Below are 27737 nucleotides of genomic sequence, written 5' to 3'. Positions count from 1 at the left end.
CCGGCAAAAAAACCCAAGTCATAATTTCAGACTCGTAATTTGGCATTCGGCCATGATGGATACATCACTTACCTGTCACTTTTCTTACTTACCTTAAATTAGCCAGTAGGAGGCAAATTACAACCCAAGTTCTTTTCATATTACCTCACCCTGAAGTTATTACACAGGAGGGACGGTGTGTCGTGCTACCGCAAGTTTAGAGTCCTGATAAATGTGGGAAAAAACTGTCTTTAAGCCTATTTGTACTTTTTTGAGACCTATAGCGCCTACTAGAGGGCAGCAGCTGGAAAGTAGATTATGATAAAATATCATTAAACAAGATTTCAGGTCTTTTAAAGGTCACAAAAACTCGATAAAACACTCTTTTCGAAGAAAATACAGGTAAATTTCAATGCCCCGCCCCCTCACACCTGAGTATACGTAACTTTAAGATTTAATCTGGATTCAAAAAGGGATCAGAATTATTTTTAATGTATGGATATCTTGAGAATTATGAGGAAAGTCGAGGAAAAAAACTGGACTCCAACTTTATTTTCCCTTTACAAAACAATCCACATAAACTTCAATAAATAAACCTCCAATATACATTATCATGTGACATATTTTCTGAAACAGCTTTTGCTTCCGCGATGCTACTTTTTTACGGACGTTCATTCAAACTTTCGGTAGCACAAAAATTCTATGCAAACCCTTAAAAAAAATTAAAATAAACTCTCAAAACTACACATTTTTGAGACATCACCTGCCTGGATTTCCGCCACAATAATAAATAAAACATTTTGCATCCTAACCCTGTTTTTTGCAAAAAAGTTTTGTCTCATAATATACGTTTAAAAAAAGAAAAATACATTTTCACAACAGCTAATGACTTCCTAGAATTTACCTGATAATTTAAAGTCAGGCTAAGCTAAAATCAATTTGAAGTACTTCTTCCTGAGACCTTCTGGTACTTAAACAAGTTGTCTTAAAATGTTTTAAACGGAATTATTACACAACACGGTGAAAGTACACTTTTTTACGTAGTGAATTAATGTAGACTCGATTTTTATGTTCCGAGAGATTAGGAAATGATGGCGTTGGGTCGAAAAAAGGGACAAAATGTGACCAAATGAACGATTTAAGACCTTCACGGGTAGGTATGTCCATCAAAGTTAAATACACCGAACAGAAGATTGTCTCACGGCGTTGGCTTTTATGAGACACGTAACGCTACGTTTGATTTAATTTCATCGCGGCTGTAACCGATACGGTCGTGTCCTTTTGTAATTGGAGCTTAAATTAGCTGATATTTGGAGATGGAGAAGTTTAATACTTGGGAGAAAAAGACGGAATTTGAAAAATGTTCTTCCAGAAATATACTGCCCTCTACAGGTTTGGGGTGGAAGTATAATAATTGACAAATTAGCTGAGCCAAGTAACTATGCTAAAACTGGATTTACAACAAATATTTTGATAGGTATTATTTAGCATTATGTTTGATTGAATTTGTTGAAATATTTAAAAAAATAAACAATGAAAAAAAACATGCGTTTTGGGAGAATCTTGCATAGAAACCGTGTTGTTGGCAATTTTATTTTCGTATTTTGAATGGTTTGTCAAATACTCAACAAAAACAATATGTATGGATGCTGAAAAAGTTAAAACTTTAACTTTAAACCTGAGTTAAAGCTTTGATAGTAGTAGTAGTATTAATATGACTCAGTGCTTTGCATTATTAGGTGAATATTTTGATTTTTTTGGCATGCATTGAGATTTTGTCTACGCTAATATTTGCGAGGTACTCATTTTTTTAACCCTATGTTGTGTTATAGTTTAAAAAGAGCTGTTGTTCATTTTTAACAGATTTTTTTTACTAACATACAAAATAAGAGTTTGATTAACAGTAGTTGTGCATTTAGCGAGTATGTGAATGCCCATTTCCAGTTTTTTGAACAATTTAATATCCGGTAAACAAACTTCTTTCATTGCATTTACATTAAATGCATTGGATTATTTTAGTCAAAGTTTCCAAAGACCAGAAGAAAGTGGCTTTAAATCCATGTGAATAATCTCAGACTATATTTACAGTAAAAGTGGATTTAAATATCAAGACTATCTAATACAGAGTAGTAAATCAACAAGGTAGAATAAGTGGGATTATCTCAGAAGGAAGATGGGTAGAAATTAAAGTGTGGCCATTCCGGTGACTTCCGATGTCAACCTACAACAGTACAAAAGATAAAAATAACACACAAAAAAGTGTGAACGCACGGTTTGGATTGGCTTAGAATTTACGTTGGTAAATTCAATAACATGACTAATTTCTTATATCTATAAAATCAACTTGAAGGGGGACTAAACATATATTTTTTTACTTCAATTGGTTAACAAAATAAAAGCATTTTAGGAATCTTACCCTTATAAAAATGTCAATAAATTTTGCTATTTTTTGGTTAATTTATTGCTTACATTTTTTTTGATGAGTTACTTTTAAATTGGATTTTAATGACGAAACATTTAAATTGATGGTCAGTTACGAGCATACTAATAAAGAAACTAATATTCATATGTTATATAAATAATGTCAATAAATTTCGGTATTTTTGGTTTATTTAATGCTTAAATTTTTTCGATGAGTTACTTTTAAATTGGATTTTAATGACGAAACTTTTAAGTTGATGCTCAGTCATGAGCATACTAATAAAGAAACTAATATTCATATGTTAAGTGAATACTGTCAATAAATTTCGCTATTTTTTGGTTTATTTAATGCTTAATTTTTTTGATGAATTACTTTTAAATTGGATTTTAATGACGAAACATTTAAAGTGATGGTCAGTTACGAGCATACTGCTAAAGAAACTAATATTCATATAGTATATGAGTAGTGCCGCCCAAAAAAAAAAAAAACGTTTTCATCCAAAAAAAAAACATGTATATTACAGGAAAATGCATGCAAAGTGTCTAATTTGGCTTGACGGGGTAGGGAGGGGTACATTGATAATTATGGTGGGATTGGGGGAGGCCACTTCATGATGTTGTCATTGTGCCGAGGGATCATTCCACATAGCGGCCACGTCCCTGAACCTGCCATTGGGAATTATGGGAAATAATAATAATAATAATAATGATAGTAATAGTAAGTGTTCCCTCGCTTATCGCGGATAATGGGGACCGGGACCACCCGCGATAAGTGCATTTCCGCGAAGTAGGGATTCCCCTTCCAAAATGCTTAATTTGAATTTAATTCCCCCAAAAAAAATTATATATTTTTTTATTTATTCATTTATATACATTTTTTTACCCCCCTGCAGTGATAATTTTACAATTGGCACACTGCGAGTCCCAGGGATTCGCTTGTCTGAAAACTGTGCGTCCCAGGAAACTTGTCACGAGTCCCAACATACTACGGATGCAAATAAAACATAAACAACGATATATAAACATTCAGATTTAATTTATTTATTATATGGTTTAGGGTTAGGGTTTATTTATCATTGTACTAGTCTTTCAGCTCGTAGATCCTCCTCTCTTTGCAGCCAAAAGTCTTTTGAAATGTGCGTATTTTTCCTTGCTTCCCCCGTTTTGCTTCATGATCATCGATCGAATCTTCTGCAGTTCTTTTCTTACTAGTTGTATTTTTAACTGCGAAATAACTATCCAGACTGTTTTGCTTTTTCTGAAACATTTTTTATCTTTCTTACACTATTACGAAACTCTTGCTATCGCTTTCTCTCCTTCGTCTGCTAGTGTCTGCTAGTCTCGCGAGAATTATTTCGCAAAGATTATGTGGAATAAATTGGTTTGTTATCGGATATATGTGTTTTGGTTTTTTTTTTGATAAAAATTTCTTTGCGTCCGAAAAAAGCACATTACTTGAAATTGTGCGTCTGGAAGAAAAGCTGTGCGTATCAGACGCAGGACGCAGAGGTAACGAGAACACTGCCCCTGTATACAGTACACCATAAAGAACATGGATAGAGAGAGTGAAATTCATGTTATAACAAAAAAACCTAAAATATGTTGTTTCAACGTAATATTTGTATTTTTTTTTTTTAAAAATTCCCCAAAAAAATCCGCGAAGCTCTGCGTCCACGTTAACTGAAGCGCGAAGTAGCGGGGGAACACTGTACTAATAATATATTGTTGTTTTTGTAGCATCGTCTTGACACAATGTTAAAAAAGCGCAATACCAAAAATAGCCAAGCAATAAAGTCCCTATACAAGAAGATAAAATATAATAGTCTGACAATTATATGGGGATGTAGCAGTCATTACTTTCTATTTGGCCAGTTCTTTTAACTGGAAGTCAAACGTTGCCTTTTATTGTAACGGAATCGTCTCATCAATGAGTTTCTTTCCTTTTTTTCAAAGCGGTAAACAAGATATACATTGTGTTTGTTGATTTACATGGGGCGACAAGGTGGGCGTTATGTAGTGTAAATGACCAAGAAGCCTTTTGACGGGAGCTTTTGTTTACTATCTTTGGGGTTTTAAAGCCTGCTGGGAGAAGGAGGCTATAAATGTGGTAAATTGTATTTGTTACGTATCGTCTTATCCACTAGATTAAATCCAGACTCGGTATTGAGTGTCTGGAAAAAATAGAAACGCCTTTAAAAAGAATATAATTAAAAGGGGGAACAAGATGCTGAGATTTGTTTACTGCTGAGTTTAGTGTAGTTTCAATTTAGGCAATTGTGTGCCATATTTGGACAATTTTAAGCTCATAAATGTACTTAACGTGATATTTTGATCTGGTTTATGTTTATTTTGTGGTAGGCTAATCAAAAATTAACATTGGTTCAATTTTGGGTAACTTTTTACAGTGCGTTTTTGTTACGATTTGATGGATTTATGCTTTGGGAGAATTGTGTGTTAATTTTTGTGTTAATTTGCGTTAATTTTACACATTTACGTATCATGATATTTTGATCTGGTCTTATAGTTTCAATTTAGTCAATATTTGGACAATTTTAATCTCATAAATGTACGTTTCATGATATTTTTTATTGAGTCTATGTTTATTTTTGTAGTAGGCTATTAAAAAATTAGCAATGGCTCAATTTTGGGTCACTTTTTACAGTGCGTTTTTGTTACAATTCAATGAATGGATGCTTTTACCTGGCATTGATGAGATACTGAGCCAAACTGATGTTGGCGGGCGTCCCGGTGATGGTGATCTGGCGCTCGGATGAGCCTTCGATCGCGTTTGCGATTTTTATCTGGGCCCCCGACATTTGTCGGATCTCATTGATTTTGGTACCTTGACGTCCAATGATGCAACCTATGAGCTGGAATAGAACAACAACAGTCAGGTTAGAAGACAAATACTGTATGGAAGTGATGTAAACCTACTCATGGAGAATAGGGACGCAAATCAAGGGAATTGGGATGTCAGTATCTGAGATTTGCAACAGTATTACCTTGACACTTATAATATATTCTGGTTAGTTAAAGCTCAATTTAACAGTTCTGGAATTAAAGAATGGATTTTTTTAATGGATTTGCCCATATGTAGCTTGAAAGATGTTTTTAAATGTATTTATACAATACATCCATAATTAGAGGCTGATTTTTTTGCCTATTGTTGAGTTCTATAATGTTAAAATTGCATAAAAATAACAGCACTTGACAAATATCATAGAAACTTATGGTTGCAAACCTTTCAAAATATGTAGAATATTTTTTTGGAAGTATTTGTACTCCAACAGGCTATTTTTTAACAAAAAAACATGGTTAAATTTAATGGACAAGTAGCAGTTTTTTAGTAGTTGCATTTTAGTATCTTGGGTGTTAAATAAAGAGCAGAAAATAGATAAATAAGTAGTTTTTTTAGTAAGTAGTTGATGAATTAATCCATGAAGAAAGTGTGAATGGCTCACCGTAAAGTATAGACTGGAAATCAAAACAATTATTCATAATTATGTGTATTAAATGACTTCAATATTTGTTATAAGTCAACAAAAAAAAAAAAAATCTTAGAAAACATCCTCACATCATTAGGAATGGTGAGCTCGTGGGTACTTGCTGGTGGACTCGCATCCAAACCTGAAAACAAACAAAAAAAAATCACTAAAAAAGTACACCATCCTCAATACCATGTCGGGCCAGATTTGAACTAAAAAACTATGAAACTAACCGTTTGCCACGTCCCGACATTGACGCATTAAAGGTCCACTTTCGATCCTTAAGTGATTCCATATGTGATTACGCCTTAATCATATACGGGAAATGAAATAACCTCAAGTGTTTTTCAAGGACGGATGTACAGCCTTTTAGCCATTATCATATTACAGGTATGTTTCTGTGTTGCGTTTTTTTTCTCCGTAAAAAAAGTTGCGAGCGAGTCATGCCGTAATGAAAACAAACAAAGGAGATAAGGTGGAAGGTAAGAGAAGGGAAAGGATCCAATGTTTTATCAGGAGGATGACAGAAAAGGACACAACTACGGGGTCTTGTGGGTACGTACCGGGGAAAGCGGGGGTGGTCTGTCCAAGAGGGGAAAAGGGGGTTTGCTGCATAGCCAGCTGGTGGAGCTTGGTCAGCTGCTGAAGGGTTAGGAGGGAAAGTACAACTAACAGGTTACTTTTCACACCAACACAATGCCCTAAACCAGAAAGAAGCGTGAGCGGACGTTTGGTCGACGGACGTTTAGTCGCCGGGCAAATGGTGACAGAGAGTTTAATGTTGAAACCAGCTCTCAAAATTATATTCATGAGAGAGTGTTGGGTTTAATATCTAAGTACTGTTTAATATCTAAGTAGTGTTTAATATCTAAGTACAGTTTAATATCCAGGTACTGTTTCGAATCCAAGTACTGTTTCATATCTAAGTACTGTTTCATATCTAAGTACTGTTTCATATCCAAGTACTGTTTCATATCCAAGTACTGTTTCATATCCAAGTACTGTTTCATATCTAAGTACTATTTAATATCCAAGTACTGTTAAATATCTAAGTACTGTTAAATATCTAAGTACTGTTTAATATCTAAGTACGGTTTAATATCTAAGTACGGTTTAATATCTAAGTACGGTTTAATATCTAAGAGAGAGTTTAATATCTAAGTACTGTTTAGTATCTAAGCATGGTTTAATATCTAAGCACTGTTTAACATCTAAGTACTGTTTAACATCTAAGTACTGTTTAATATCTAAGTACTGTTTAATATCTAAGTACTGTTTAATATCTAAGTACTGTTTAATATCTAAGTACTGTTTAATATCGAAGTACTGTTGAAACCGGCTCTCAAAATTATATTCATGAGAGTGAGTTTAATATACGAGAGAAAGAGTTTAATATCTAAGTACTGTTGAAACCAGCTCTGAAAATTATATTCAAGAGAGAGTTCAATATCTAAATATCTACTGTTTTAAACAGTACTTTGATATTAAACAGTACCAGCTGGTTCCAACAGTAAACTCTGTCACTATTTGACCGGCGACCAAAAGGGACCAAAAGACCGGCGACCAAACGTCCGAGCACCAAAAGTAGAGATGGTGAGGAGAGGTGGGAACACAACTCAAGATGGTGAGGAAGGGGAAAAACAGGAAAAGGACAGAGAAGGGATAACGTTTACACCACGGAGGTTGCAGTTTTCTAGAATCTGACTTTGCTCGAATGGGGAGGATTTGTCGTTTGTTTTTGGCCCCCGAGGTTTTCTCCAGATTTTTTTTTGTTCGGTAACCGTCCCTGGGTTTCTGTGCTAGGATTCTGTCAAGACTAGATAGTGGAAGGTGTGCGTTTTAAATTCCGACGGTCCCTTTTACAGACGTTAAATGGGTGGAAAAGGATGTCAAGTCTGCTCTTGAGCGATAGTACTTTCCAGCAGCGCCTTCCACTTCATCCATCACTGCCTAACTTTGAATTAGTCAATCTGACGGGAGGTAGCTCTTGAGATGCTCTCGCGACAAGGATAGATGACGGCTGATTACAAAATGGGACGCTACCAAATGGAAGCTGGTTACTCCAGCTCTTGATATGGCAAACCGTGCTTTAATAAGGCTTGAAATCTAAATGAAATCTTCAACGGACTTTAAAAAAATATCCGAAATGGGCCGTCCTTTGGATAATTTAATGATCTTAATATGAGAAGGGAATAAAAACTCACATCTGGATGCGGAATGGCATACTGTCCCTGAATTGTGTAGGCCTGTGGGGAAGAATTAAAAGTAAAGTATTCATAAAAGACAGCATGAAAGTGATCTTTCAATATTGTACAGAGATATTATTAATATCAAAATAGTCCAGGGACAACTTATTTCAAGGCCCGCCCACATAATCAATAATGAAGGTAGTTTTTCCTGTGGCCTATTTGTAGGGAAAGCTTGTTAATCCTAAAACAAGGTCATTTTTTTGTAGGAAGAAGAATTGAAATGAGTCAAATACAAGTATTTTTTTCTTTATTTTAAGACAGGTTTGCAGTGATAAATGGCCAGCTTAGAACTTACTTTTTATTAGATTTTTATTATTACAAAGGCAGGGAGCAGAATGCTGAAATATGCAGGGACGTCCCTAAAACTATGTTTTATGGAAAGTAGAATATATAATTTGTTACTACTAAACCTGTATTTAAAACTTTGTGCCTTTACCAATCAATGTATAATTTACATGTATCATTTATGTTATGCCCAGAGGACCTGATAATCACAATTTCTATTAGTTTTAGATCTTTTTTCTACCTGAATTCTAGCAATAATAACTCAGGTAACTCACTAAAATATATGGAGGAGTGGTAAGAAAGTGTATGTGCTATTTTTTTTTCTTATCTGTTGCTACACAAACATTTTCTCGATTTAAATTGGCCCCAGTTTGAGATGTTTCTTCGAAAACTTTATTTATTTCTCATGAATTACTGGTTAAATCCTGCTTTGCTTTGTTCAAATATTGTCTAATTTTCCCCAGAGTCACTAGCCTCTTTTGATTGTTTATTCTCTTAAATATTACTATTTTTTAAAAACTCAACCCTTTCCCAAATAGTATAAATGTTAACTTACCTGTCCCCCCGAAAAAATGACAGGCGTTGAAGCAGGTTTGGGGCGATACGGAATCGTTGCACCTTTAGGTGGAGACTAGAAAAATAAAGAGATTTTAAAACATTAAAAACTGTTCGCAAAACACTCTACACTATAATTATTTTGTATTCTTTTTTGCCAGATGACTTGAACATCAGTACACACACACAATGTGTCAAAAATAGGGTTTGGGGGCTTCTAAGGGGTCCAATCTGGCCTATAGGGTTGTTCTCCCTAACCTTAAATATTCTACTATACTGTAGTACGGTATACTCTACTATAAAATACATTGAAAACTGCTTATCCTTGTTAAGGTCAGTTGTTAAGGGTGCTGGAGCCTATCCCAGCTGACTATACCTTAAATTTGTGGTCAGTACTGTTACAGTTAATGAAGTAGATATATCACTTATCTTGTGCAGTATGGATTTTTATCATCCACATAAAGTAGAATATATTATAGCATGGATATATTCAGGAACATGGACTAATTTGTGTGAGATTACCTCCAGCATGACTACACAAATCTGTTTGACACACTGGATGATGGCTTCCGGGGTCCCGGAGATTGTCACGGCACGCTCTGTGGAGTTGGGGAGCATATCACCTGCCACCTGAACTTGCGCCCCTGTGGACTGAACACACGCCGTGACCTTAATACACCGCCAAATGCAGCCATCCTTCCAAATAGTAACACTACCAGTACTCGCAAGGGAAATAAAGTGCGACTTACGCAGGTTCTCTTTTCATTTCTATGCACTTTTGTTCATGTGGTTTGACTTTATTGCCAGGGTATTTGAGTTGAAGTGGATTTGGATGATCGGGGGGCTTGAAAATGTCTTGGAATGTGTTTCAATGTCCCACAGGAGAGGTGAGAAATGTGGTATAACGGTTCATATCGCGATAAATGTGCCGGAACGGGCCGTATTGCTAATTGAGCAGGAGGAAATGTCTCCCTTGTTGTTGCTGTTCATGCTGTTATGCTCTGATAGCCGACTGAAATCGGCACAACAGGGATGGTAGCTGCTATCTGCTGAATGGGATGTAACATGGAGAAATAGGTCCAATTACAAAGCTTTTTTTTTTAGATTAATTTCTTAAATTGGTTATAAAATGTGATCTTCATTGTAATCAAATGAAGACAAACAGTAATCCTAAAAAACACATTCATTGCAAATTACTTAATAATTCATTGGACAATTTTGATTGAATAATTGATAGTGTCTTTTAATTGTAATAACAAAAATCAACTGCTTATTAATGAAATGGGAGATTTGGGATTTTTAAAGTTGGTTATAAAATGTCATCTTTAGTAAAATCAAATGGAGACAAACAGCAATCCTAAAAAACACATTAATTGCAAATTAGATAATATTTTATTGGACAATTTTGATTGAATAATTGATGAAGTCTCTTTTAACAAAAAAAATAACTTTTTTGTAGTGTTACTTGATATGTACACTTTGAGAAATATGAATTTTGAAGCATAATTTTTCATTATCCTGCACCCAACATATTAAACATGGCAGCTAATTTCTGTAAAACTGAAAATATTTTCTAAAACATGTAAGTTTGAGATATTTAGGGAAATATTTTCTAAAAAATGTACATTTGAGATATTTAATTTTTAATTATCTAATCAACAACTTAGAAAAAGCATAATGAAAACCCTTAAAGATGCAGAATTCGAAATAAAAATGTCTGAGATGATAAGTTTATCCATTAATCATGTATGTAGGGGTTCACAAAAAACATTTTTGTGTAACATATACACCCACACACCCACACAAATATTTATAAATATAATGTTGACAGGTGTAGTGTGTCCTCACCTCTCTCATTTCTTTGATTTTGGAACCCCCTTTTCCTATGAGAGATCCGCATTGGCTAGCTGGCACGACAAGCCTTAAGGTGACCGGAGGCTTGCTGGTTGCCGGGCTATTGCTCATGGAATTGATGATATCCTGGAACACAACAACAACTTCACCTTGCATTCCGAAAACCTGCTGTCAGCTGCTCTAAATAATTCATAAAAATCAATTTGTTGCTTGTAACTGTCAGTATAGTTGAACACTAGTGATATATTGCTGCATTGGAGCATTATTTCTTTTCCTTAGCGACATTTTTGGGGACTAGCAGTTTTAAAATGCAGTATTTTCACGACTATAAGGCGCACTTAAGTCTTAAATTTTCTCCAAAATAGATAGGTTTGCCTTATAATCCAGTGTGCTTTATATATGGAAAAAAAAGTTAAAATGTGCCATTCATTGAGGGTGCGCCTTATAATGTGGTGCGCCTTATAGTTGTGAAAATATGGTATTTAGTTTTTCTGTGGCAGTTATGTGTATAAATGAAGTAAAATGGAATTATTTTCTTTAATGATTAGCTTTTATAAGAGGAGAAAGTCCTACAAATTAAACAAACTACGGCTCGGGGGGGCACATTGACTTTAAAAAATTTGACAGATGGGTCGGGTCAGCACAAGATACGATAACATAAAAAAGTGCATCCGTTAACAGTACATATGAAACATAAAGAGAAAAAAAGGACTAAAGTATTAACATACTCATCACTCATCATTGAAAGTATAACGTATTAAGTAAAGTAAGTAAAGGAATGTATTAAGAAATATTAAAATGTAATTTAAAAAAAGATAGAGGGGCTGTAAAACACGAAAAACAAATAAGAGTGGACAGAGCTACTGTCCGTGTGATGGCGCCATCTTGGGGAGAAAAAAAAACATTTTTTGGACAACGTCGGTGGGCCGGATTAAAAACCCTAACGGGCAATATGTGGCCCGCGGACCATAGTTTGCCCATCCCTGCACTAGGCACTGACCTCTTCAAATTTATAGGCAATCATAGCAAAAGCCTTGAAGATTGTGTCCGTTGGTCCGGTGATGGTGACTATTCTCTCCGGGCAGTTGCCTTCTGAGATATTGATTCGTGCTCCACTCTGAGAAAAAAGGAAAAAAAAAACACAGCGTATTCCATGTTGTCAGTTAAAATCTATAATAACAAGGCATGTAAAAGGCCGCAATTATAAAAGTAGCATTTCAAAATCATTACTTGTCGACAATTACCAGCACGTTGCTGCTTTAAGATATGAAGTTGACATTTTCTTTCGCTGACAAGGGTTATTTTTTTGTGTATACTCATGTAAGAATGTTTTTTTATTTTACAAAATGATTAATCTGGAACATAATTATTAAGATGAGAATGCGGGAAATGACATTCAGAAGCCATAAAAAAATAAAAATGAAAAAAAATCGGTCTTTCTTTTAGTCCAAAACCAAAAATAAGGACATAAATAATTCAAAGGGCCATAAAAAATAAAAATATTTTAAAAAATCAGCCTTCTTTTTTAGTACAAAACCAAAAACAAGGACATATAAACAATTAAAAAGGACCATTAAAAATAAAAATTAAAAAAATCAGTCTTTCTTTTAGTTCAAAACCAAAAACAAGGACATATAAACAATTCAAAAGGACCATTTAAAAAATAAAAATTAAAAAAATCAGTCTTTCTTTTAGTTCAAAACCAAAAACAAGGACATAAACTATTTAAAAAAATCCTCATTTATATAACCATTCCTAATTTAACCAAATATAACACTTTTTTATTTAAATGTACCTCTTCACGCATCTTTTTCACTGTTTCCCCTTTCTGTAAAAAAAAAAAACATCATTCCAATCCATGTTAAATATATAACTACTTATCAATAATACACACAAACTTACCTTTCCAATGATGCTCCCCACTTCCTACAATAAAACCACAAAAAAATCAAAGAGTTAGTTCACAGCGTCCTCTGCAAAAAATGTACAGAATATGAATATATTTCCCTCCACTGTGGTAAATTTGCATGAAAACACTCATCACGAAGTAACTGTGGCGCAGTAGAGGTCAAAGAAACATTTCTGGCTGTGTGTCAACACACCAGTGTTTCTCTTAAGTGACTGCAAGGGTTAGAGTACATCCAGCATGACAGTAAAGCCGCAGGCCGCCGTCTACTCTGACCAGATATTTATATACATAAAATATTCATAAAAGTATTTTTTTCCCTGGTGAGAAAGTTGCCGAATCAAGGTTATCCTCGATTTCCCTGTTTTTTTAGGCACACAATTCAGGACAGTCAAGGTTGGGGACAAAATACACCACATCTATAAGTTTGTACAAGTATATATAGGCTATATATGTGGCTCTCGAGCTGCATGCGGCTCTTTGTTTCTTATATTTGGCTTTTTGCCTCGTTTTATGTTTCTCTTATTTTTATCATCTCTTAAGACACACTGAAATTTGTCAGTTATTTTTGGTGTTTTGATAAAGTTTTGTCAGATAAGTTGACTCCATTTTGCTCAAGTGTAGTATTTTCTATTTTGAGACATGGCATTTCTATTTTGACACTTTGAAAGGTATTTGGGCAACATTTTTTTGTCTTGTTTTTAAACAAAAAGGACAACAAGGAAGCCCAATATGAAGGCTGGTTTACATTTATGTAGGTTTTCTCAAAACTTTTGAATAAAAACGAAGTTGCACCTGAAAATCTGCACATTGAATGCATTAAAAAACTGTCAAAACCTGTTTTTTTTGTTCAATCTTGCCCCAAAATAGAACCTCATCCATTAAATCTTCTTCATTAATCTTTTTCAAGTTCATCACCGCTTTCATACGCCGAAGGCCCCAAATCAGACTCCAAATTGGACTCCATTTTGACAAGGTTATGCTCTAAAAAACATTTTTTAACAGCTTTAAATTCAAAATTTCATGTCCTCAACTAACAATACTCTTCAATCAATCACATACAAGACAAAAACTCACCACTACAACAGCCTACGCCACCTCATACCAACTATTCTATGTTACTCTACACTTTGTAGTGAGGCTTTAAATCTCATTATACTTGTACAATACCAATAAAACCATTCAATTCCATGTGACTTCTAACTTTCCCTATATAAGATTGAACTGCTGATCTATACTTGAACCAGCGTAACCCCCCCCCCATAACCTTGAACCGGCCAGGTAAGGCGAAATAGATAGACGAATGTATAGACTGAGTTGATGCCTAGATGGAACCACAAACTAAGTCTTATTCCTCATATTTTGAAGTGGAATCCCTCAGCAGAAATTGAGCCTTAGTGAAATATGCCAAGAGGGGAAAAATAACCAAAATACGCCAAGTATCCATACGAAAAATACTCCACATATTGCATAGCAATGCTTTTTTATAGCCATTAATCCCCTTATGAAAGCTTGGGTCTTAAAATCCCAACAAGCTAACACAGCAATTATGTTCACCCAGTACAATATAGCGAGATGGGAGGTTAACCAAGTGTGAAAATGAATGCAAACAATATTTTTTTATGGGATGGATCCATGTGAGTGAGGATTATTTGTGTGTTTTTGTATTAATACTTGTATTTGTGGAAATAGAGTGGAATAACTTACTTTTCCGTGCATAAGGAGACGAATGGTAAGAGTAACATTGAGGCCCCCTTCTGACTGGACTTGAGTGGTCTCCATTGCGAGTGGTCGCAAGACTGGTCGGTGGTATTGATATGGCTGTTCCTCTAAAAGAGATGAATTATGAATTATGTTATTTTTTTGTTCTCAGATGCGTATTTTCTAGGAAATATTCAAATATCATGAATGCTAGGGTTATATGACTATCTCAAAATGAATGGACGCTGACTATAATGATAAACCTGGTGTTAATAAACAGATTTTAAAGCAAACTGGGGTTAATAGTTACAATAATTTAAATCATAATGTTCTTTCATGCAAGGCGTATTAGTAACGTCCTCCAAACTAAAATAATATGGCCACTTAGAGACTAATAAATGGATTAAAAATGGAGTAAAAATAAAAATGTGAACAGAAACATTTTCTATAATTTATTTTATTTAAGACTTTATTCCTTCCATTTATTTTGGATGCTTTGGGCCAAATTAAATGTTTCCACTATTAATATCTAAAGCAAAATTAGCAGATTACAATTTTGGACTATTCCTCTTCAAAAAAATGTGTTCCACTTTAGTATTCTGGAATACTTGATGGGAATTACTCTCTTTTATAGGCAAACCACTGCCTTTAATTCTGTTTAGGGCCAAAACTTTATGTATCAAACTTGTACAAAGATAGGTTACATTATTATCTCCTAAAGTAGCGATTCCACGCTTATTAGAATTGTTGATAAGCTGACAAACTTTCTTTCTTGCATTCTTACTTCTTTTTAAAATAAATGTTTTTTTAAACAATCAATCAATGCTTACGTTGATGGAATTTTAAAATAACCACAACTTTTCATCCTACAGAGTAACAATAATAAACAAAATATACCCCAAAAAATGAAAATATTCCTCCTGTTAGTCCCAAAACGAAACCTCATATGACACCAAGATAAATGCCAGCCATTTTTGAAGCATGTGTGGTCAGAGTCAGCAAACTGAAAAATAAAACCCCTCACGGTGGTCGTCTAAGCGCAATCAATTCATATTTATTTATCAACAGAGTTTAAAGTTGTCTGAAGGGAAAGAGAAGTACAAATCAAAGAATCGTGCCTTGTGTGCACTCAATTGCAAATCCATCTTCCCGATACTCGCCCGCAGGGAATGTTGATCCCACAAAGCTGTACTCACAAGTTTAAACCTCGTTTTCTGGCGTTCTGGCGCACTCACCAATCATAAAGAGACTTTTGCTTACTGCAAAGTAAATTGCCTCCACTCACAATAAAAGTACACCACACTTTTTCATTCCGGAAAGATTCCTAATGAGGCTAGGAAGATATATTATGAATGTATTCGGACTGGTAATATATTAGGAAAAATAGAATAGCGTAGCTATGTGGTGGTTTGATAGATATTTCAATTAACGTTGAAAAATATCATTTCATTGTGTCAGTTGTGTATACTTTTTCATTCAGAGGATGTAAATGAGGGATTATGACGGAAAGGTGCTTTATATTCTTTCCTAGATATTGTTTACAATACATCTAGTTCAAACCTTTGGGCCTGGGGGCCACATTGACTTTAGAAATTTGACAGATGGGTCAGCTCAAGATATGATACACATAAAAAAGTGCATCTGTTAACAGTACATATGAAATATAAACAGAAAAAGAGGACTAAAGTATTAACATACTCTTCACTCATCATTCAAGTAAAAAGTATAAAGTACAAAGTCAAGTAAGTAAAGGAATGTATTAGGAAATATCAAAATGTTATTTAAAAAAGGATAAAGGGGCTGTAAAACACGAAAAACAAATAAGTTAGCTACTGCCAATGGCTTCCATGTTACGGCGCCATCTTGGGGAAAAAAAGAAACCAAAAAAATACAAAAAAATCGCCCAAAAATACCAAAAAAATACAAAAAAACATTGACAACGTCAGTGGGCCGGATTAAAAAGCCTAACGGACCATATGTGGCCCGCGGGTCGTGGTTTGCCCATCCCTGATCTAGTTAATATTTACTATTATTATTAATTTTTTTTAGGACCATGGGAGAGTATCAAACCCAAACCCTTTACTCACCGTATTTTCTGCGGGTGTCGTTTTCTGAGGTCATAAAGGTCAGCAGAGTTAGAACAACTGGATTATTATTATTTTTTTTTTAATCACATGTCCATAATAATAATAATTTTTCTTCAAGTGGAATGCCAGCCCATTCTGTCGTCTGCAAAAATGAAACGTAAAGTCATTAAAATTAATAAACACTGTTACACTAGCCAATCAGAATACTTTGTTTTGATTCAACTTCAATGTTAGAAATCACTACTTATTGTAAGTACTTTGTTCTCTGTTGTGTATTCCAGGATTCTGCTGCTTATTCTTAATAGCCCTTCATAACAGCACATCCCATAACTTTATGAACTCTACAGATCGATACGCACCGTGCAATCTTAGATATTTTTTCTTTAGTCTCGCCCCCTTTGACCAGAATAAGATATATAATCAAAAAGTACTCCCCATGGCCTTTTTCCCATTCCAGACACTCTTAACTTCTTTTTATTTTCCTCCAAACTTTTATAATACATAAAAATTTAGACAAATGAATGATTTATATCCACTACATTTGATACAAACGTTAAAATAGTGACAAATCTAGACATTTTTTGCTTCAATTGGTTCTTAAAATAAGGAAAATAATGAATATTATGAATAAAATAACACATTTTGCAACCTTTGACCTTCTTAATCCAGAATAAAGTTTACACATCTACATTTTTGCCCAATGTAAATATATATTTTGGTGTAGAATACTACAATTGTGGCCAATAAGTACTATCATATTTACATTTAATGGGAAATAATAAAAAAATATGGATTTACATACATTTTCTGGTGAGTCCGTGAGTAGGAAATGATTCAAACAGCTTCAAAAGTAAATGGGAATCAATCAATGTAGTATCTGAAAGAGGACAGAAAAAAAATCAATTATATATTTATAATAATAATAATAATATTTTCCTGTGTTCTTACCTATGGGTGCTTCTTATTTTTTTGCAGAAAACAAGGCTCCCAGGTGGGACAATAATGAGTTGGAAATCCTAAGAATAAAAACAAATAATTTAGCTTGAAATTGAGCTACACTGTAGCGCCACCTGCCGTCCACTTTACATACAACTTGGCTGCACAGCATCTCCTTATGCTGCCCTCTCTTGGTACTTTGCTATATATTATTGTGTTTTGACCAACAGTAATATAGATAATACCTTGCATTTTTGTTCCATATCAGATTATAGTTATTCCAGATGACCAATAAAAATGAAAAATTAAATAAAAATGCATTATTACCCCCCAAAAATACATATCTTTTTCGATGTAAAATCTAAAATTATCTTTTTTTTTCACTCAAGATGATCAATTATCCTTAATTTAACTACAATATGGATACATAAACAGTTTTTTAATATCCAAAGGACTAAAATGCATTATTACCCCCCAAAATAACACAAATCTTTCTTACCTCATTTAATATAAAAGGTCATTCCGACCAATAACACAACCAGAAGGTTATTATGTCACAGTACTCCCAAGTACTTGAGTGCCTCTCCCATTTAAGTCTACTTTGAAAATGTCTAATCCTTTATGACCTATTCCTCCAAAAGCACAGGAAGGAAATAATGTGAATAATCTTTGAACCCCTGACATAAGATAATCCTCAAAAGCAGAAATCTGATTTTTGGGGGGCGGGTTTGGCACCTGAGTAAAAAACTCTATTAGCACACAGTGTGAAAGTGGGTGAAAAAGGGTCCCCGCTGTGGTCTCCTGACACTTTTAATATTTAATGACTCAAAAGGCTAATACTCCTTCCTTCTCCTCAATGTGACTCTTATCCTCTCATTAAATATCCTGACAGTGATTTCACCTCCTATTTCATCTTCTGGGGGGGACTAGAAATGAGGATGACGACTATTGCAGTTTTTATTTTATTTTTTTTATGCTTTGAAAGCTCTAATACTGCAATAAGCATGTGTTGCAGTAAATTTTGGATATGGTGGCACAAAAAAATTGAATGCAAACAGCAGGAAAAAAATACTTATGTATACAAATATTTTCTTGGGAGTTAGGACATTTTTCACAAAGGACAGCTTAGGCTAAGGGTGTGAAAGTGGCTAGGCTAAGGGTGTGAAAGTGGCGGCCCGGGGGCCAAATCTGGGCCACTGTATGATTTTGTGCGGCCCGGGAAAGTAAACTTTCTGTTTTAGGATCAAATTAAAATGAAGAGTATATATGTATATTAAATTTCCTGATTTTCCCCCTTTTAAATCAATAATTGACATTTTTAATCCATTTTTTTGACTGTTTTTAGTTCAAAAATCATTTTGTAAAATCTAAAAATATATTAAAAAAGCTAAGATAATCATTGTTTTAGATCTATAAAAAATGAATAGTCACAGACACCTTTGGCTTAGTTTGATGTTTTAAAAAATGTTATAGTTCAAGTCCTGACTCTGAAAATGAAACATCTGCATGTCGGAGGTTGTTCTTGTTCCCCCGTCTTTGGGATTAAGAGGTTTAAGACTGAGACTTCAAAGCCGACTCGCCCCTTTACTGAAGGTGTGAGGATGTCAAACGCTGCTTAGTCCAATAGGATATTAACGCTTACCCTGACGCCCACAAACACCCGCATAATTCAGACTGCACACGGCTTTGCACCACTCTGCGGATGAACTTTCTCCACATTTCAGTTCCTAGAAAATTCAGCTCTTTGCGACCAAAAGGGACCAAAGGACCGGCGACCAAACATCCGGCGGCCAAACGTCCGGCGACCAAACGTCATACTTAATTTTGAAATCATGTGGTTTAGGGTTTATATACAACAAATCAATCAATCATAATCCAGTAATTGCAATGCAGTTAAAAATTGTCAATAATTCAAGGATTTCACAATATTCTTCCGAAAACAATAAACAAAAATATGCTTTTACAATGCAAAAAAAACATTTTGTTTGTCCTACAAACTGAACTAATAAATGAGCTATTGATTGACATGCATTTTCTGCAAAATTCATTTGAAATATGAACCTGTTTTTTTAAACAAAGGATGCAAATGGCTATTTTTATATGAATAATTGATAGAGTTAACCCAAGCATTGCCCTCATTGTGTATGAAATTAGCTTAACCGATCTCTATTTATTGTATAGTATCATTTCTCTGCAGTACACACATACACACAAACTGTGAATCCCCCCCGGAAAGCCCGTCTGCCATGTTTGCCAGTAGCCATGATGAGCAGGCATTACAAGGCAGCCTCTCCGGGCATAAATATGTCTGACGTCAAGATATATAACGAGCAATTCCATCTACGCTTGAAGCCCGGCCAATTGCTTTTCACGCTTTAACCAAAGTGCAACACACACACACACACATACACACGTGCAACCGTGACCTCGGCGTAGATGTATGGTGGCAATATGGAAGGGTCAGGGAAAGGATATCTATGTTAAAGGGAGGATTATGGAAATATGGATGTAGATTAAGATGCCTTTGTGTAGTGGCGCTTGGAATTGGTTTTGTTTTTAATTTTGTAATATTGGATGTCCTTTGATAGCAGTTTTTTCCTCACTTTTCTTTTTAAAGAAAAGATAGAAGTTTGCTTTTAGGATAATGGAAAAGGAAAACTGGATTTTTAGATGCTTTGAAATCTCAATTTTTGGCAGATACAGTAAAAATATTATGTTTTATTAATATTATTATTAATTATTAATATTATTTAGTATTTTTATGCCATTTTTATGGCATCACATAAATAAGGAAGAGAAAAAAATAGAACAACTTAAGGTCAAAGTCATATTAGCGTTTCTTTTTGCCAAATTTAACAAGTATAACATGGTAAAATAACTCATAGAAGTACATTTTTCCCCAAAAATTAAACTTAATGGAGTAAATGTCCAAACGTCAGGCGACCAAAAGACCAGGCGACCAAACGTCCGGCCAGGATGCAACATCCATATTAGTTATTTTTTTTCTATAGTATAACTTTGGTTCTCCATAAATTTCGACACAAAATAACTAAAACTCAACTCTAAAGACTAGAAAATGAAACAAAAAATGTAAAAAATAAACAAAAAAATGCAACGCCAGGTCTCCTGCTCACAAGCTGCTATGACACACTTCCAGCCCCTTAAATTAATAATGTGGAACGACTGGTGGCTAAAAATTAAATCTCCTTCCCACATAGAAGAAAAGAAGAGATTAAAAATAGATAAAAAATCAGGTGGAGGAACAACAACAATGGTCAAAAAACTAAGAATAACATGTCTTCTAATTTAATTTGAGTGAATCCAGTCATTCAAGCATTGCCGTTAATAGTACCTGATTTCTTAAATACACCCTAGAGCCATGTCTCCAAATTTTCTGTGTGTGTGATTAATGAACTAGGCGGTGCACCCGAGTGGGGGATGAAAGAAGCCCAGAAAAAAAGCCAAATGGGATTTTAAGCTCCCCTTCGCTGACTACACACAGTAGAGAAAACTCCAGTGTTTCTTTTTTTTGGGACCGGACGTTTGGTCGCCGGTCTTTGGGCCCCTTTTGGTCACCGGTCAAATGTACTTAAGTATTAAACAGTACTTAGATATCTAACTCTCTCTCCATCTATTGGATATTAAACTCTCATCAATATAATTTTGAAAGCTGATTTCAACAGTACTTAGATATTAAACAGTACTTAGATATTAAACAGTACATAGATAGTAAAATAGTACATAGATATTAGACAGTACATAGATATTAGACAGTACATAAATATTAAACAGTACTTAAATATTAAACAGTACTTAGATATTAAACAGTACCTAGATATTAAACAGTACTTAGATATTTAACCGCACTTAGATATTATACAGTACTTAGATATCAAACAGTACTTAGATATCAAAAGGTACTTAGATATTAAACAGTACTTAGATATTAAACTCTCATGAATATAATTTTGAGAACTGGTTTCAACAGTAAACTCTGTCACCAAAAGACCGGCGACCAAACGTCCGAGCACCGTGGAAACATGCACCAACCCAAAGCGATGTCCCACACATAACAAAAACCAGCAAGTTAGCGACTTGGATTGCAAAAATGTCTTGGATATTGACACTTTGCGCTGCCTCTCTACGTTTTGACTCGATTAAAAAAAGCGCATAGAAGTTTGTAGTAAGCGCGCGGTGGGTGAGTGCGCACATCCCGACAGCTTAACATGCTGATTATTCAAGCCTCTTAGGCTAAGCCACGGCGCCGGAGTGACGAGCGTCATCTTCCTTCGCTCCACTCCTCTAGCTTTCTCGGTTATGGCGCCTTTTAAAAAGAGAGAGCGCAAAGCCCGGCGACAGCTCGCACAAGGCGAACGAACCTGTTGTCTGGGAAAGCAAGAGGGATCAGTGACACCGTGATTCGCACGCTGTCGTGCGTGGCTTTATTTAGACATAATCCACCCGGCGTTGCTTTCAAGTTCTTTTATGGTCTTGCTGAACAGTGGCTGGAGTGCCTTGTTGTCCCACACTTTGACCTTAGTGAGTTTGATGCATTAGCGGTGTTTGTTGGAGAATTTGAGTCTTTTTTTTTAGTGTAAAGTTGTATTTTTCCTTCTTAGGTATGTTAAGAAAAGCCAGATTCAGAATGACTTACAAAACTGACGAAAACAAAGACCTTTACTTAAGTTAATAATCACTAAAAAGTCGTATTATTCGTCCTTAGCTCTATTAAAATAAGCAATATTCAGTATGACTTGAGATACAAGTGTTAATGCCCCAAAACTGACAAAAACAAAGACCTTTGCTTAAGTCAATAATCACTAAAAAGTCGTATTTTTCGTCCTTAGCTCTGAAATGAAGAAATTAATGAGTTTGTTGCACATGAGCTTGATTGGCCTTTACACTGTTGACCTTAACTTGACCTTTAGGATAAATTAGAGTGAAAAATGTCACCCCTCAAGTGTGTTTCCGGTAGATTTCTTTTATAATCATAAAGCTTGTGGTAAGCCTGATAATATTTAAATGCTCGAAAGTGACAGACAACATTTTATAGGCCAATCCAAGCAATTCGGTCTTTTCTGTTTGTCGTGTGTTTTGGATTCCTCTCGGCACACTGCTGTGGGTGTGGGGTCGACCACTGAGTATTGCCCGACGAGCAGATTGGCCTCAGCAGGCCAGAAAAAGAGCAGGGCGGGTCAAATCCCGAGATCTTGCCCACCTGCACAAAAGCAGCGAATGAAACAGGACTTTATTTATCTTTTGACCACAGTTCGTTAGATTCTTTCATATTTTTTTAGTCCCAAATTGTTCAGGTGACAGAGAGTTTACTGTCGAAACCAGCTCTCAAAATTAGATTCATGAGAGAGAGTTTAATATCCAAGAGTGAGAGTTTCATATCTAAGAGAGAGAGAGAGTTTAATATCTAAGAGAGAGACTTTGATATCTAAGTACTGTTTAATATCCAAGTACTGTTTAATATCCAAGTACTGTTTAATATCCAAGTACTGTTTAATATCCAAGTACTCTTTAATATCCAAGTACTCTTTAATATCCAAGTACTCTTTAATATCCAAGTACTCTTTAATATCCAAGTACTCTTTAATATCCAAGTACTGTTTAATATCCAAGTACTGTTTAATATCCAAGTACTGTTTAATATCCAAGTACTGTTTAATATCCAAGTACTGTTTAATATCCAAGTACTGTTTAATATCCAAGTACTGTTTAATATCCAAGTACTGTTTAACATCCAAGTACTGTTTAACATCCAAGTACTGTTGAAACCAGCTCTCAAAATTATATTCATGAGAGAGAGTTTAATATCTAAGTACTGCTTAATATCTAAGTACATTTGACCGGCGACCAAACATCCGAGCACCAAATTGCGCGAATACCTTAACCAAGAATTTCTCTAAGCAAACTTGTGTATATGAAAAACTGACAAAAATCCCCAGCATTGTTGAGATGCATTATTCATTGTGTGTGTTGGGTAGAGAGCACGGTCTACTTTCATTTCGCACGCTGCCAACAGAAAGATCCCCTTCTCGTTAATGTGATGTGTTTTTTGTTAATGAATCTAGTCACTTCTTTCCTTCCACCACAACACCACACCTCATCTGCTAAGATTGTACATCTGTGGCACAAAATGATGGCAAAGTGTAAAACTGGCTTAACGTGCCAAGCTCTTCTCATTGTCACTGTTAATGGAACCACACACACACACACACTCAAAGTCAAAGTGGCTTACCGTGGCGCCAATGTGCTTGAGCAGTAGGCCACATAAATATCTTATTCTGGGGAAGATTTTTATTTTATATGTTGGTTCTAGGTTATAGCAGAAAGAGTCAATAAGTGCTATGTTATAAAGTGTAAATAAGAGTTGAATTATTGTGATTTATTTATATTTCAACAGTGAATTTGCCCTGTCAATGCTTGTGGATTAATAAAAAAAACAGAAAAAAAGGGATAAATATATTAAAAAAATACTTGTTCTCTAATTTTTCTGGAATTTTTTTATGGTTAAAAATTGCAAAAAAATAATAGTCTTGGACGTCTTATTCAGAGAATTTTGGCCTTCATAAATATGTTTTAAAACTATGTTTTACAGTGCACAACAATACATTAATGTACACCGAGGCTACCTAATGAATGATTGGCCTCATGTCTTCTATTTAAATAAAGGTTTGTTTCTACCTTATTCCATTTTTGGCTACATATATATAATATTAAAGCCCACAAGCCTACGCATTATATTTTTGCCTTAATATAGCAGAGTATATGTACTTGTTTTTTGATACCCAAGTGCTAATTACCAATTTTTTTAACAAACAATTCCATCTTCTACACTTCTTATCAGAATGGCAGTTGAGTCACCTGCCAATAGTCCTCGAATCTCCATATTCCCAAAGGATATAGCAACAGCTGCTGTTTTTCACTCAAAAAAATTGGATAACACGTCGCTTAGATTTAAAAAAGATAGAATTTCTCAACATTCGGGCATAGCCAGTTCACAACTGTTCAATAAAACGGCACTAAAACTGAGCTGGGCTGGCGGTATCGATGTCTCGACCACTTTAGCACACACACACGTGAATACACACTATCCATTCCACATTTCCTGGTAAAGTACAGGATGTGTGGATGGAAGACTAAGCAGTTTTTTCCCCTCTACTAATGCCAAGCCATGCTTTATGGGCCGTACTGACTTCCCTTCCCAGTGATTCAATCAAGCGGGTCAATGTCTTGTAAAGTCATCGCACTTGCTGCAATGTCACGTACATATTCTCCAATCCACGGACGCCATTCCTATCCCGAGCCCCGGAGATTTCGCAGGAAGTGACCTGGCTATGGGTGGGGGGTTTTGTAGGGGGCTGGCCTGGTCTGACAGCATCTATAAATAGCCATCAGCAACTAACCCTCAAGCATAACCAATCAATTAGAAGCAGAATTTTTCACGTGGAATAAAAACACGACTTTGTCTACCTGCTTGGAGACGGGTATCAAACCCTTGTTAGCCCGGGAGCCAATCAGATTGCTCGATTTGGCTAAGATAAGAGTAGTACAGAGTTTACAATTGATAAGAATCACCACTTTTTGTAAAACAACACTAACTTGAAACAGGCATTCAGTTCGTACCACAACAACTATAAAAACAACAAGCTGAAGCACCAGTTTGGCGACTTTGAGATGCTAAAAGATAAATAAAAATATGGTCTTACCTTGTCTAAAAGTGACGGGATAAGTGAGGAGAGGCAAAAGGGTCCTGGGGCGGTAGAAGGGATGGTTGGGGGGGGGAGGTGGTTTTCGGTCCTGCCTGGAAGCTGGTCCAAGAGAGGGGGAAGAAGGATGGAGTGACAAGGAGCAGGGAGACGGAGGGGGGGTTGAAGAAGTGTGGTTGGTCCCTCTTTGCTTTTTTTTTGTTCACACTCCCTGACTCACTCGCTCTCGATGTCCACGCTCCAAGTCGCTCGCATCGCAGGCGCCGAAAAGATTCTTTACATTTACACACGCTGCCACAGGGGGGAAATGGATGGGGGCGCTCCCCCGCCCACTCTTCCTCCAGGCAGCCAATGGGAGAGGGTAGAGAAGTGCCCGCCCGTAGCCAATGAGGGTGGGCGAGGACGGCTGCCTGGCTTCGGCCAAGTCTCATTCCAGATGGATTAATGGGGAGAAGAAATATGGTCTTTTGTGACCTGGAAATCCAAATATTAAGAATTTTTAGATTGGAAAGAAAGACTTTTGGGTGTGTGATATTATTATAATAATAAATGAGTAAGATATCGACAGGAAGGGACCTGGATTTGCCTCCGAATCAATAGGATGTGACCCTATTTTAGGCCAAAGTGACCGTAAAATGCCCTTAAATGAGCAAAAAGTGAATTCAAAACATGTCTTTCTTCATTAAATGATTATCTCACAGTACAATAAATCATATTTTTATTCTTATTGAAAGATCTCATTAGAATATTGCAATGTATCATCTAATAGTTGCTTTATTTTTCCTTTTTACTTTTTACAAAAGTATCTTTTCCTGTATAAAATGTACATTTCTGCAAAATGAAGTTATTTTCTATCATATTTCATTTTTACCTCTGCATAGTTGAAACCGTTTTGAATGGGAAGGATTTTAGTGCAAAAGAAGTAGTATCGACTCGATGACATTATCATGTGACGAGTCGGAAGATGAAATTGAAAAAAGGTCATAGGAGGAATTAAAAAGTGAAGAAATTTGATTTTTTTTACCAGTGTGTCATCACAGAGTGTGTCTACATATAGAAGCATGTTTATTATACATTTTTCGAGATATTTGTCCATGTTTTGGTGTCCTTCCTCGATTGGTGTGCTGGTGGCATGGCTGCCCTTTATGTTAAAATTAATGTATTCGTTTCGAATGAACACTGAGCGAATTCCGCTCTGTCAATGTTGACAAGCTAAGTAGCTTATCTTCCAGTAACCCTCACGAGTTAGCCCCATTCTTTCCTTCATTTCTCGGAATGTCGAGAGCAGGCCGTTTTTTCAGAAAATATCCATACAGTCTTAAAAATAATTGCTGCAAAAGTACTTTATAGTCTTTGGCTATATGCAATTCTTTAGTGGAATTGAGTTACTAAGACTTTATGTATATTGTGAACCTGTACTTGGTGTTTTTCATTCCAAAAGATATTATGGAAATTAGTTAATGAACATTTTGGGTGCTTGGACGTTTGGTCGCCGGTCTTTTTGGTCCCTTTTGGTCACCGGTCAAATGGTGATGGAGAGTTTACAGTTGAAGCCAGCTCTCAAAATTGTATTCATGAGAGAGAGTTTAATATCTAAGAGAGAGAGAGAGTTTAATATCTAAGAGAGAGAGTTTAATATCTAAGAGAGAGAGTTTAATATCTAAGAGAGAGAGAGTTTAATATCTAAGAGAGAGAGTTTAATATCTAAGAGAGAGAGTGTTTAATATCAAAGAGAGAGAGTTTAATATTTAAGTACATTTGACCGGCGACCAAAAGAGACCAAAAGACTGGTGACCAAACGTCCGAGCGACCAAACGTCGGAGCGACCAAGCGTCCGAGCGACCAAGCGTCCGAGCGACCAAACGTCCGAGCGACCAAACGTCCGGTCACGGACATATTGTTGTCAAGAAATAATCTATATTCATGGTTTAGAGTTACAGTAGTCTAACATGCTGACTGTATTGGATATGAAGAAAACAAATCATTTATGTTGCTGAAAGTGAAATGCAAAAGGCGCCGTTTAACATATGAATCCAATGAAAATTTACCGTTGAGATGGAGTAGGAGGGTCATAACTGGTGATAGGGTCTCTGTGTCATTTTCCGCAACATACTTTTACAGCAGAGGGCTAACGCGAGCCCCCATCTGCGTGCGGCTGCAAAAGAAAGAGTCATAAAAAATTCATCAGAAGATGGAAGTAGACGTCACATGGAATATGTCGCCAGCTGCACTGATGACCGTGGCTAGTCAACTGTATAAGGTTAAGGAGGTGCTTCCGGATTAAGGCTTTGTTTGTGGATACCAGCATCCTATTCAAATTTACTTTCTGTCACAGAAGCAATACTACTTGGTCCACGTAGATTTTCCAGTTGGTATCAGCCAATAAACACTGGCTTGAAAATGGATGTAAAAGAATACAGTTAACACTATCTTGTCTCTGTAACATTCTGTTCATTAAATATTTAAACAGAAGAGTGGGGAAAAACTTAAATGCCTGAATATCGCGTGTCTATATATATAAAATATTATATTATATATAGTGCTTGTATGGTATAGTTCTT

At 35.5% G+C, this 27737-nt stretch overlaps 1 protein-coding gene across 4 annotated transcripts; it reads right to left on the bottom strand.

Annotated features, from left to right (window-relative positions):
• Nucleotides 1–502: 502 nt before the first annotated feature.
• On the bottom strand, nt 503–27364 carry LOC144204426 (poly(rC)-binding protein 3). 4 transcript variants are annotated; one of them, XM_077728422.1, is made up of 17 exons: nt 27225–27361; nt 25177–25650; nt 17471–17538; nt 17325–17399; nt 16523–16664; nt 14442–14563; nt 12731–12754; nt 12624–12656; nt 11829–11945; nt 10823–10954; nt 9497–9625; nt 8976–9050; nt 8090–8131; nt 6449–6524; nt 5975–6027; nt 5101–5270; nt 503–2200 (listed from the first exon to the last, which is right to left on the bottom strand). In XM_077728422.1, exons 5-17 carry the CDS (start codon nt 16554–16556, stop codon nt 2164–2166), a joined length of 1044 nt encoding a protein of 347 aa, XP_077584548.1. In that variant the 5' UTR covers nt 16557–16664; nt 17325–17399; nt 17471–17538; nt 25177–25650; nt 27225–27361; the 3' UTR covers nt 503–2163. The 4 variants fall into 4 exon arrangements, with proteins under 4 accessions (XP_077584548.1, XP_077584547.1, XP_077584546.1 ...); XM_077728421.1 differs by having other exon boundaries at nt 6449–6527; nt 27225–27358; XM_077728420.1 differs by lacking the exon at nt 503–2200 and adding an exon at nt 2761–3066 and having other exon boundaries at nt 27225–27364.
• Nucleotides 27365–27737: the final 373 nt, after the last annotated feature.

This window comes from Stigmatopora nigra, chromosome 11, assembly GCF_051989575.1.
Source record: "Stigmatopora nigra isolate UIUO_SnigA chromosome 11, RoL_Snig_1.1, whole genome shotgun sequence".
In the NCBI taxonomy this organism is placed as follows: domain Eukaryota; kingdom Metazoa; phylum Chordata; class Actinopteri; order Syngnathiformes; family Syngnathidae; genus Stigmatopora; species Stigmatopora nigra.
The sequence above is the reverse complement of the archived record's forward strand: the minus strand, read 5'-3'. Positions and strand labels throughout refer to the sequence as shown.

What these genes read in the sequence shown, in the direction of transcription:
- LOC144204426 (XM_077728419.1), bottom strand. Translation starts at nt 16,556, where the DNA reads ATGACCTCAGAAAACGACACCCGCAGAAAATACG. An exon ending in CGACACCCGCAGAAAATACG is followed by an intron (nt 14,564 to 16,522) that starts GTGAGTAAAGGG and finishes CATCTCTTTTAG; the next exon opens with AGGAACAGCCATATCAATAC. An exon ending in GTCTCCTTATGCACGGAAAA is followed by an intron (nt 12,755 to 14,441) that starts GTAAGTTATTCC and finishes GTTTTATTGTAG; the next exon opens with GAAGTGGGGAGCATCATTGG.